Source organism: Centruroides sculpturatus, unplaced genomic scaffold (genome assembly GCF_000671375.1).
Source record: "Centruroides sculpturatus isolate CEXI.00-Female unplaced genomic scaffold, Cexi_2.0 scaffold959, whole genome shotgun sequence".
Lineage (NCBI taxonomy): Eukaryota > Metazoa > Arthropoda > Arachnida > Scorpiones > Buthidae > Centruroides > Centruroides sculpturatus.
The window spans coordinates 167,070-180,319 of NW_019385195.1; the positions used below are offsets into that span (position 1 = coordinate 167,070).

The 13,250-nt window shown below is 25.5% G+C and overlaps 1 protein-coding gene across 1 annotated transcript in view; it reads left to right on the forward strand.

Annotated features, from left to right (window-relative positions):
- Nucleotides 1–13,250, forward strand: part of LOC111635986 (ras GTPase-activating protein 3-like) — a 71,410-nt gene that overhangs the window by 40,392 nt on the left and 17,768 nt on the right. The window contains exons 8-15 of the mRNA XM_023381137.1: nt 2,743–2,893; nt 2,970–3,118; nt 5,183–5,297; nt 5,896–5,970; nt 8,019–8,249; nt 8,321–8,398; nt 8,506–8,589; nt 9,610–9,686. Coding sequence (XP_023236905.1) covers nt 2,743–2,893; nt 2,970–3,118; nt 5,183–5,297; nt 5,896–5,970; nt 8,019–8,249; nt 8,321–8,398; nt 8,506–8,589; nt 9,610–9,686 — 960 coding nt within the window. The remainder of the gene's footprint in view (nt 1–2,742; nt 2,894–2,969; nt 3,119–5,182; nt 5,298–5,895; nt 5,971–8,018; nt 8,250–8,320; nt 8,399–8,505; nt 8,590–9,609; nt 9,687–13,250) is intronic.

The window sequence follows — 13,250 nt, forward strand, 5'->3', positions numbered from 1 at the left end:
TTTAAATATAATTGAAAGTTATTCCATATGCATAGTTTTTCTTGATAGATTTCATTGAATTTTAAGGTATACTGAAACTTATGATTTGCTCATTAAAACAAATTTCAGTAAAGTTGAATTTACAATATTTTTTAGCATTCAAAATAGAAAATTGTAGATTATTATAAAAAGTTTGGAAATATCCCATAAGAAGCTACTTAAGAGTTAAACATTTTTGTGATGACATGGAACAAATAACAAGTTTCTGAACAAAAACATTGCAGGTTTTTTTAGATGGATTTGTCTGACAAAAATAATTATAAAATTTATGATATTGAATGAATTAATACTATAAGAAGACAAAATGATAGAATGATGATAAATCATTGCCACTAGAACAAGAATATCAAAATGTTTTTTATGAACTACATATGTTAAGGAGATGATATAGGTCATTGATACTCAAGTTTTATTTGCATCCATTAATTAAAGAAAAACTGTAAATCAGAATTTAAAAATTTTAGCACTAAATTTTCTGCTGAAAGTTTTTAAATTGTTTTGCAATTTTTTTTCTTTATTAAAAATTGTAATGTGTATTGTAAAAATTGTATAATGTATTATTATAATAATAACAAAAAATTTTTTAGCTTTTTCAAAATACACACAAATTAATGAAGTTCTTTGAGAAATTAATGGGAAGATTTAGATTGTTATGTAGCTATGGATATCTGGCTAGCTTTGTATGTAATGAAAAAGTTTATCAGCACTGTTTTGACAAGTAGCTGATGCACAAAATAGTGATAGCACTAATAATCAAACACTTCTGTTCAGAATAGCTGTTTATTGCTGAATGAAGTTTTTAATTTTTGATTGTACTGGTACATTGTGTAATCAAAACCTTTTTTATAATTTGTGAACTTTGTCACAGCATTCTAATATACTGTTTTTCGTAACTCTTCATTTTATCAGAAAATGAAACAGGCTTTTTGTCATATTGACTGTATCTGAAATGGTAATCTCAACTTTATCTTTATGTATTTGATGAAGTCAAGTATACTATTTTGAATAATTACACAGTAATGATGCTAGAAACTGAATTGACAGTTATTACTAGAATTTTGTTGTTAGGTAAACAGCATCCATTGACAATGAAATATGACTAATTTATATATTTGCAGATTTTATTAATGATCACTTTTGTTTGTAAAAGGTTGAATTTTTATTACATTAAACTGAAAATTTCATTATACCAATTTACTATGCATCTCAATGTAAAAATGTTTTAGTTTGAGGAATATCCTAAAACTAAAATATTTTTACATTGAGATGCATAGTAAATTGGTATAATTGAAAATAAATTAATTATATTGATAATTTTATTATATAAAGTTTGTTACAATGGCATTTTACTGTACTTTGCTTTTTAAATTATGCATTTTTATTATAGTAATCATATAGTATAGGGGTGGGCATGCAAGAGTTCAATGGGAGCTGAAATGTAGGTTTTGCAAAATGCATTGGAGCCACAGTTCTATACTTTTTTATTCTGTACCGCAGTTCTGTATCACGATTTTATTATATAACTAGTTGCAAGGACCCGCTTCGCTGGGTTTTTATTTGTATGTAATATAGTTTTTTTTATATATATATATAAAAGACTGTTTTTCTAAGTAATCTAGAATCTAGCTGCAAGGACCCGCTTCGCTGGGCAAAAAAGTAACAATAGTGAAGATTAAGATAATTACATTATAGCTAATCTTACCCGTTTTCACAGAATGCAAGAATTAGGTTCCCCGTTTCCAGACTAATTAGAGAATTTTTACGTTTATTCAAACAAACTATTTTCTGGATTTCTTCAGAAACGTTTATTCAAACAAACGTTTCTGGAACGTTTATAATCGTTCTATAATCGAACCAATATTCAAATTTTATGTTTGAATTTAATTCGAACAAAACATTCGAAATAGAAAGCCACTTTCAGCCTCATATCTCCCGCACCCTTATAGCTATCGAGACACAACTACCCCTATGCACGAATGGAGACTTGGGGCTACTACCACATACAAACATCATTCACGTGCGGTGTAGTTTTGGCGGAAAAGTGAAATATAGGGACATACATGTCCATTTATATATATATATATTTATAGATATAAATATGATATAAAACAAATATTGAATTTTTTTAATAAACATATTTTCACAAAATTGTGGAAATAAAATTGTAAAAATAATAATAAAAAGTAGAAATTAACACTTTCAGCAAGAGCTGCATGTAACTCAAAAAGAGCCGCATTTGCCCATGTCTGATATAGTATTTGTAGTTTGGTTAAATTAAATTAATTGATGTAGTATAATTAGTTTTGCATATTAATGATTTTATTAGTAAAATTTTTTACTTTACATATATGATAATACAAGATGAAATTATAATGCATACTTTAGCTTTCCATGATCCATAGAAATATATCTAGATAAAAACAATTAATACAGACTTAAATTAAGATAAACAAATAAAACAAGTATATGAAATATTTATTTCATTAAAGTTGGGATAACATATGCAGTCTTTGGTTTGTTGTTATTAATTAAAGATTGATACTCTTAATATCCCTGTTGCTATGTTGTAATTAGAGGCTAATTTTTCATAATCTAACTTTACATAAATTAATTTTTCAAAATTTTGTAAAAATTTAACAATATTATAAAATTAGTATATTATAAATAAAAGTATCATAATGTTTTATTTAATATTAATAATAGGTATTTCCTGCAACCAAGAGATGATTCAAAACCTCATAAAGTTGATCTTGGTTCATTACGATTAAAGCTTTATTATACATCAGACCATGTATTTTCTAGTCAGTTTTACGATCCTTTAAGAAATTTATTATTGAAATCTCCAAATGTTGAGGTAACTTAAAATTTATAATATATAAATTATCTGTGAAAATAAATGTACATTTTTTTTAAATGCATTATTTTTATAGCCAATTACTTCTAGTGCTGCTTATATTTTGGGTGAAATTGTCACAAATAAAGTGGAAGCTGCACAACCACTTGTTAAAGTATTTTTACATCACAGAAAAATAGTTTCATTCCTTAAAGCTCTTGCAGAATGGGAAATATCCAAAGTCACGTAAGATTTTATTATTATTTATTTTGAAAATTTAATTAAATTATACATTTAAAAAAATGAAAGATGCAAATTTAAATATAAAGTTTGAGAATCATTTTGACAATTTTTAAATAAGACATATGTATGGTACTTTGTTAATTTTTATAGTTAATATAGTTAAACAATATGCTTTAAGGTTTTAAAGATATAAATTTAAAAGTTATATTTTTAAAGAACTTTAATTCATAACCTATACATTTCCATATACAGTAACTTCAAAATTAAATAATAAATTTTGATTTTACATATTTAAGTTTTTTGTGAATAATGTACATGTACAAGCACTTCACATTATCTATTTATTTAACTATCATACATAGTTTTGAGAATTACAATTGCAATAATTAGCAAATTACTTGATTAGTTATCATATTTGTAATATAAATCTTAGAGTAATTTGTGGATTTTAGTTTTAGCCATTTAAATATATAATTTGCCATAAAATGTGAAATTTTTTTTATGTAATAATTTTTAAAATTGTTACAATGTAATCTGTATTTATATATCAGTGCTTTTCAACCTTCTTAAATAAGTGACCCCTTTACAAGTTAAAAAATTCTGGCGACCCCCAGGGCCATATTAAAACTATGTCAGTGATTTTAAGAACTACATATTTAAGTTTTTTTCTGTTGAGACCTAAATATTGATCAAAAAACCAATTGTACTGTAAAATAAACAGGCACAGCCTTCTCACTGAGATTGTAGTTTTTTTTATTGTAGTGTAGGACCTACAAACACTTGTCTTTTTCTTTTACCCGCAACCCCCGTGTAAGGCTTTGCAATCCCCCTGGGGGGTTGCAACCCACAGGTTGAAAAACACTGTTATATACTATTGGTGATTGCATTACCAGTATACTGGTAAATTAGGAAAATTATACCCTGGTAAATTTACTGGCAATTGATTTTTTATCGGTATTTCGGTTAAAATCCTCTTAATTAACTCAATATTTATTTTACTAAAATTCCCACAGGAAATACCCATGGGAAGCAGATTTCTTTTTTGTCTCCCCATATCATATTGAGAAAACAGTACAGGTGGTGATGGGTCATTCCATTTGTAATTTAATATTATTAAAAGAAATTTTCTAGTTTTTTTTATAACTTGATTTTCTGTATTATACTTCAGAATCAAGACCTGTTTTTGGAGTATAATACAGGAAAATAACCAGAAAAATTGAACAAATATAAGTCACATGAAATATCCAATAATGTTAACAAAAATATAATTATGAATAGGATTGTAGAAATAATCAAGCACTTGTCAGAAAATGAATTATGACTTGTGGATGTCACTGAAATTAGTTCAGACTCAGATTCTACTGAGAGGTGTTCATTGCTTACCACACCAACTTCTCACATCAACACAAGAACAAAGTGCACAATAGAAAAGTCAAATTTAACAATGAAAGAGAAATTGGACTTATTCATTAAACATAAAACAAGCATAGACACTGATAACAGTAATATAAGTTAAGTTTAAAAGTATGAAAGATATAGTTAAGAAAGAAATGAATTATTTTTTAAGAGCAAAAAATACAAGGAATGTATTTTTTGCTCGTACTAATGACAATATATCCAACTAGTGTTGATTACAAGAGAGCTTTTTCAAATGCATCTGCCATTTGTATGAAAATTAGATCTAGATTAGAAGACGAGAGCCTAAATGTATTATGTTTTTTAAGAGCCTACTTTCAAAATAAAGAAAAACATAATTAATTATCAGCATTATTTCAATGTCTGTTATGTCATAATAATTGCTATTACAAGAATGTTGTTTGTCTAAATTGATAGAAAACTTGAAAGTAAATGGTTGTCCAATAGTTCAGTTAGTAATTCAGTTTCGTTTTTAATCATTTGTTAACATGAATTTACTGGTAAATTACTGATAAACCAATAATCCTGAATATAATTACCATATTACCAGTAATGTAATACCCGGTAAATTTGCAATCACTATATACTATCTTATGCATTTTTAAAATATATTCATTTTATATAATGACACTTTTGATTTATATAATTTAGAGATCAAAATACAATATTTAGAGGGAATACTTTAATGTCAAAGTGTATGGATGAATTCATGAAATTAGCTGGAATGCATTACTTACATGAAACATTAAGAAGTTCAATTGATACAGTAAGTAATAAAATAGTTTAACTTAAAATAAATGTATTTATATTTATATTTTTAAAATGTATTTATATATTTAAAAAAATTCAGCAAATGTAATTGCTTAGTGCTAATTTCAGTACGGCAGAGCGTCATTTATCCGAAAGTCAATTATCCGAAACGTCAATTATCCAAAAGAATTCCAGTCGGCAAATTTAAATTTTTGCCATTGCTGTGGCGCTGCAATCTTTGGCTATGTCTTGGGCTACTCAAATATTTTACGTTTTTGATACTAAATTAACTTCTGAAGTATAATTTTTTATTGTTTTTATATTTTTCAATATATTTATTTTGTTTGTACAAAATTTAAAAAGTAATTTTTAACAATGCAATAGTCTTCATTAGGCTTAACATCGACGAAAATTCAACGCAAAGCGACATGCAACGGAGAAAAATTTCAACATGCGATAGGTTAATATATTTTTTCGTACATAATCGGTTATCTGAGATATCGATTTTCCGAACAATCCCAGTCCCCAATTGATTCGGATAAATGACGCTCTACTGTAATTAGGATGTTTCAATTTTATAATTAATAATTTTTTGCAATTATTTTTTGTTTTAGATTTTTGCTGAACATAAGCCATGTGAGATTGATCCATCTAAATTAAAGGAAGGCGAATCTCTTGAAACCAATATGGTATATATTACATAATAATAATACAATAATATGTTAGTTTAAATCTTATAATTCTGTGTTGCTAGATTATTAATGTTTTATCATATAATGATTATTTTTTAAAATTAAATTACATTTGCATTAAAAGAAAAGTATTTCAACTAAATATCAAGATATAATAAAAATAAAATTTTTTTTATTTCTGGCTGTAATAATAAAGCATTATAAGTTGTTATAAGCTTTAAATTGTTAAGTTAGTCGATAAATAAGGGGAAGCATAAAGATGTTTGTTTAATATATAAACTATCAGAGTATATATCAGCCATAATCTTTTCAATATAAACCTTTATTTATGTGATCAAAATATAATGAAACTATGACACAATAATTTGAGGCAAAATCTTAATTTGATGCTAAGAATTGCAGAAAATGTAAGGATAATTAGTAAACAAGAAATATATAATTTTGATAAATATAAATACAAGAAGAAAAGTTTTAGATTTGTGGATATGAGTAATCATCTTTTAACTTATTTTATTCTTTAATAGTTTATTATTATTATTATTAATTGAATAAATTATATCAGCCAATCTGAAGAGAAAAAAAAATTTGAGTATCATGTATATGAACCTGATTAGTAAATAAATGGTATTAACTTTAATATGATTAGGAGATTCTGATTCTATTTTAGTTCTAAAAATAGTAAGTGATTTTGTTTAGATCTCAAAATAGTAATAAGAGCAAATAACAATAAATGAACTAAAATAAATTTATTGTTATTTTTTCCTTTTATTACTATTTTTCCTCCTCATATTTGTTTGGATCCTTTCAGAATGTTTTGTGTAATAAATATTTGTATATTAATATGTGGCTGATAGGAGTGGTAACACTGACCAAAAAGAGAAGATAAAAGAATGGATAAAGAGCTGGCAATATCATTTTTTGATCTTCCAAGCAGACAAGGACGAGATTTGTCATGTAACCAGCACAGTCCTAGCTTTGTAAATATATTATTTAGACTTTGTGTAAAAAAATTGAAAGAATTCTTGGTCAGCATATCTCAAGTATCATTTTCTTTGTAATTGGAGCTTTCTGAGCCAGTAGAGAGGACAACACAAACATATGTTAACTTTTCTATCTGTGTGATTATGAAAGGAGTCAAGAAAATATTCTTTTGTTTTCCTTAGTTTTTTTTAATTTCACACTAGAATATTGGTCATAGAAGTTATCTTTTAACTTATCTTTATTTCACTAATTGACACTTGAACATGGAAAGTAATAGTTTTTGAAGGGTTTTGAAAATTTTGCTCAGAGAAGCAATTTGGATGAAATAGAACTTTAGCATTTATTGCATAGTAACAAACTGAAATAGTTGTTAATGTTAAAAAATTTAATTTTGTGTTCTTTTGGATGAAGTTTAGAATAAAATATTGTAATAAAATATGTAAAGAAAGCCTTGTGCTATTTATATTACACTTCATTGTGAGAAATAATCAAATAAGAAGATTGACATGGTTTCATATATAGAAGAATAAAATATTAATTAATTAAATCATGTTTGACTGATTTTAATCTTAGATTAATTTAAAATTGTTATAATTTAAAATACATAAATATTTTATTTGAATACATTTTGTTCTTATGTTGTTTTAAATTAATAGACATGATGTAATCTCTTATTCTTCTTTTAGGTGTTTAATTTTTTATTAATAAATATTTTATTATTGACTTCCTAACCATTTAGTATTAATATAAATCAGTTTAATAATTATATAAATGATTCTTTTATTGGGGAACATACATTAATTCTGATTGGTGGCAGATTACAGTGTAAAGTGTGACTAATTGATATTTACATAATAATAATAATAATAAACTGACTCAATCAATCATTTATTATTATTAACTGAATATGAACTGTTATGAATAATTAAATATTTTGTTAATGTCAATAATAATGTTTAAATTTAATTTGTAAATATTTACAGAAAATATTTTAAAATTATAATTTATATATTAAATTATATTTTATTAGATTCTAATTGACTTTTATATTTATTCTTTTATAGTTAAATCTAAAAGAATATGTTGAAAAAACTTTTTGTGCTATTACAAGTTCTGCATTGGTTTGTCCTCCTATAATGTGTGAAGTTTTTTCTGTTTTGAAAGATTCAGCCACACGATATTTTTCAAGTAGTAGGGAAGTTAGATATTCTGTCATCTCAGGGTTTGTTTTCTTGCGGTTTTTTGCACCTGCAATTTTAGGACCAAAATTATTTGACTTAGTGACAGAACCAGTTGTAAGTAATTTATAATGCAATTATATTTCAAAATTAATTTTATGCATTGATTTATCTTTTGATATTCTTAGGATGCTCAAACAAATAGGACATTAACATTAATCTCTAAAACAATTCAAAGCCTAGGTAATCTTGTTAGTTCAAAATCAGTGAGTATTGTTTCTATTTAAAAATTTTAAATGTAACAATGAGATTAATACATAAATTTTTAAAATTTTAATCCATATTTATTTAAGTGAATTATTTACTTTTTTAGCCTCAACAAATATTTAAAGAAGATTACATGGTTAATTTATACAGAGATTTTATTACTGACCATCATATAGAAGCAGTTCGAGTGGTAAGTTTTATAACTTTTTAAACAGTTGATAATTTAGTGTGTGATTTGTTAGAGACTTTTTCACTCAGACAACATACAACTATTTTATATATAGCTACTTTTTATTGCTTTTTTCATATTTTTAAAAACAAAAAAAAATTAATACTTTTTAAAAAAAAAACAAACAAAAATAATTTGTTATAGAAAAAGATCGGGTTTAATATTATAATTTTAAAATATCTTAAAAAGTTTATCATAAAAAATGTACTTCTAAGTACAGTTATTCCAACAATAATAGAACATACAGTGATTGCCTAGAAACTATTATTTTCATGTAACTTTGATGAAAATTTTGTCAAAGTTACATGAAAATAATAGAGAGTTTCTAGGTAATCACTGTATGTTCTATTATTGTTGGAAGGACTGTATATAAAACAGAGTAATACTAAAAAATATTGTAATGTTGGTGTATTACTTAGCAACACTAAATATGAAAAATCATTAAAAGTTAATAATTTATTTTTTTATAAAAAATTTATTAGAAACAAAATCTCATTCTGTTTATATAATTTCATTAAACAGATGTAAGTTATTTATAGAAATTTTTAGTATTACATAAATTAAAAACTCTGTAGGAAATTAAATTCTGTTTTATGAAAACATTCTTAAACAGTGCTTGCTTAATTAGATTCAGTTTAAAATTAACACAAAAAACTGCAAAAGAATTAACACTGATAGAGAATAATAAAAATTATAAATTGAAAAACAAATTTTATAATGCTTAAAAACATTACTGCAATATATTAAGTATTATTTTTTAAAATTTATCTGTAATAATCATTAAAATTTAGCTGCTGTTACCAAAGTAATATTAAATCTTAACTTTCAGTTAATATCTTGGTATTAATATTTGGATAAGTATATCATCATAATTTGAAGATGAATGATTGTTTTTTAAATAAAATATTAAATTAATAAATCTCTTAAAGTAATTAAGATTTATTATTTTTGCCTTTATATAATAGAATTTAATTTTGACAGTTTTTAGAATTAATATCATCATCATCAAGGGGTTGCTATCCTCGCCCATATGATACCCCAATTATATTGAAAGAAGGGTAAGTTTTATTGTTGTATTTTAGTAAATTCAGCCAATTTATGATGATATTTGAAAATTTTATATATCCTTAATTGATTTCAATATAATTTCATAACATACTAGATCAGTGATTCTCAAACTTTTTCGATCCACCGCCCCCTTTGTTCCATAAAGTTATATCCAATGCCCCCTAACCCATTTTCTCTTGTGTGAGAAAAGAATTGGAAATATTCTTAGGAAAACTTTTCTATGAATCTCACACTTTGTGCCCTTACTGTACATTGTTCTCATCATCTGGAAACCATTAAATGCAATGTTTCCTCTGATCAGCCCCAATTTTACCTTTGGTCACCGTTCAATACCCTGCCTCCAGCGCCCCCTAGATCTATTCATCGCCCAGAAGGGGCGTTATTGCTTACTTTGAGAAACGCTGAGCTAAAATAAAAGTCAATGTGTTAGAAATATTCAAGTTGTGACCTTCAATAAAAAATATATAAAATGTCAACATTTTATATATATTCCATCGAATTTTTATATATAGAATTTATCTGCTGTCACCCCTCTATATTTCCTTAACGCCCCCCAATTCTCTTTGAGCCTTCTACTGCCCCCCTGAAAGCCTCCAGCGCCCACAAGGGGGCGTTATCGCCCACTTTGAGAAACGCTGTACTAGATTCCCTAAAACATTTTGAAGTACTATATACTTAATAGATATTGAATTTATAACAGTTTGCTCTTTATAATTGAAAAAATAATTTTGATTTTTAACAGGTTATTTTATTTCATTTTAGTTATTAAATATTTGAGTTTAAAAAAGGAAGCCCAATTTCTTATAGGTTAAAACTAGAATTGCTTTCAGAACTGACTTGAAGATTGTTCAGATTTGAAAGCAATTGATAAATTGTTTTACTACATAAATTAATATATTTTGATTATGATTTAGTAGTTTTGAGAATGTGATAGTCATACAACATGAATTTTGTCATGAGCATGATCATAAAATATAAATTCTGAATACAATAGTGTCCAAAATCAAACTTGAAATCGTTTTACATGTAGAAAAATAATTATTTATGTTTATTTTAGACATAACAATTAATGTGTTATAAATATCTCTAGTATGATAAATGTGTTTTTCCAGTTTAAATTTTAAATATGCTATTCAACATTTAAATTAAATGACCTATTTATATAAAAAAGAACTATAAAAGTTAGGTTCTTAAACATTATTTATTTCAAAGTTTCAACATTTTTATATTTATAGTTATTAAATTATAATACTGCACGTGGACTCTAGAATCCCTTTGTATTAAATATTGTAATTATTTAACAGAATTTTAGTATTTTTAGGTTTTATTTAAATCTAAAATTAGTTAAATTAGTAATAAAATATTATAATTAATTTAAACTTAAAATTATTTTAACTATAATGTGTTTTCCAAGCTTGCAAAGGAAATTAGATATGGTAAGCATTAATTTTTAATATAGTAAAAAATTTATTTTTATTGAACTTACATAAGAATCATTTGTAGTATTGGAGAAAGTTTTGGTATTAAATAATATAATAATTATAATCATATTATACATATTATTATTATTATTATTAGCTAATTCAGTTGCTATCAAAATTAATTTTAATCTATATATATAAAATTGCTTGTCCTGAATGACTGAATGACTCACTGACTGATTCATCATCGCCCAGAGCAAACCGCTGGACCTAGAGAGGTGAAATTTGGTACACAGTTAGGGTACACTAAGAAGGGATTTTTCGAAATTTCCAAGTGGGGGGGAGAGGGAGAGCATTAAGGATTAACCGGAAAAACGGCTTTTACTGTACTATTTTAGATGCGATTTTTTGTTTTCAACTACGTTTAGTCTTCATTGAGTACTTAGGTGTATTAAATTGATAACATTTCAGACATTGTTATAAATATTTTTATCTATTTCAATTTTAAAAATGTTCGAACCGTTTTAAATTAGAATTTGTTATTGCATATTGGTTCGATTATAGAATGATTGTAAACGTTCCAGAAAATTGATCAAATTGAAAATAGTTCATTTGATTCTTGGCAATTCTCTTCAGCGGTAGGTGTTATATGACAATTACTATGGTTATTGAAATATTGAATGTAAATGGGGTTTGCTTGCAAAACCTCCGCGGATGAAGTCGTGGGTAACAGCTAGTTGATAAATAAAATTATTTGTATATAACTTGTTGACAAATACAACTAAAATATTTTGTAATCTAATAATAATTTTTTAGAATTATTTTATTTGCTTCAAAAAATATTACACAGAATGGAAATGCACCATGTTTAATAAATTTTTTGTTCAATTGTCCTTTTTTAGTTATTTCAACTAATATACAGTAAACCCCTGATAACTTGAACCCCATAGGGGTGAAAGTTATGAGTTAGTGGGGTATTTTCTTGGATGATGTGGAAAATGAGAAGGTGTACATAGTACATAATTTATTACAGTTAGCTTTATGCATAAGTTTTAATGTACTTTAATAAGATAAATATACTGCTGAATTTATTATTACAGGAAATGAGCTCAAAAATTTTATGGCAGTACAATATACAGTAACATGCAGCTTTAGTACCATACCAACTACAGTAATATAATACACAGTATCACAAAGGCTTCCAGATATCAAGAACACTAATTGTAATTTTTCTATTGTTAAAAAAATTTGTAAGAGTTAGCAGGGGTTTACTGTACAATAAATTCTTATGTTATATTGCATTGTCAATGTGCTTATGAATAGGATTAAGATGACATTGGCCATACCATGTACTGGAATAAAATATAATAAATAATAATTATATTTCATAGCCTGAGGATGAAGTGGTCATAACCACAGTTAAATTTTTATTTGATGTAATATGATATTGTATATTTTTTTATGCAGAAAATTATTTATTTTTAATTTGTCTTAATACAGAAAATAATGCATAATGAATCATCAAGTTGCAATAATATTTGTAGAAATATATCATTCTTCTGATCTCTCTAATGTTTTTATGATTTATGTAAGACAATATATATAATTTTGCCATAAATTGTATATAAATTATTTTATAAGTATTCTATTTTTAATCTAATTTGTAAGATGCTTATATTATCTAAGTAATAGTGATATATGAACTCTATTATTGTTGTTTTGAAATCTTCCCCTTCATGATATAAGGAATCTGGGATTGATGTGGATATTAGTGAATTTTCATGGATATCACTGCAATCATAATGGCTGGCTGGATGGATGAGGCAATTAAGACATCAAACTACTGTTGTGGGAATTTTGAGATCCAGAAATTTTGTAAGGATGTCCCAGATATTTCAGAATCTATCTCTCAAAAATCTGGCTGCCCCATTGTGGGCCTGAAAAAATGTCCTTTAAGTGCCCAAAGGACAGTAAAAAAAATCATAATGGTCATTGAAGGTTTGTGCCATTCATAAGGGACAAAACTATACCTATGTATAGTGTTTATAGAATATTGATGCCTCTTGAGAAAAAATCCAGTTTGATTAATATTTTATTTGTTTTACATTCATTATTTTATTCCTTTAAAACATA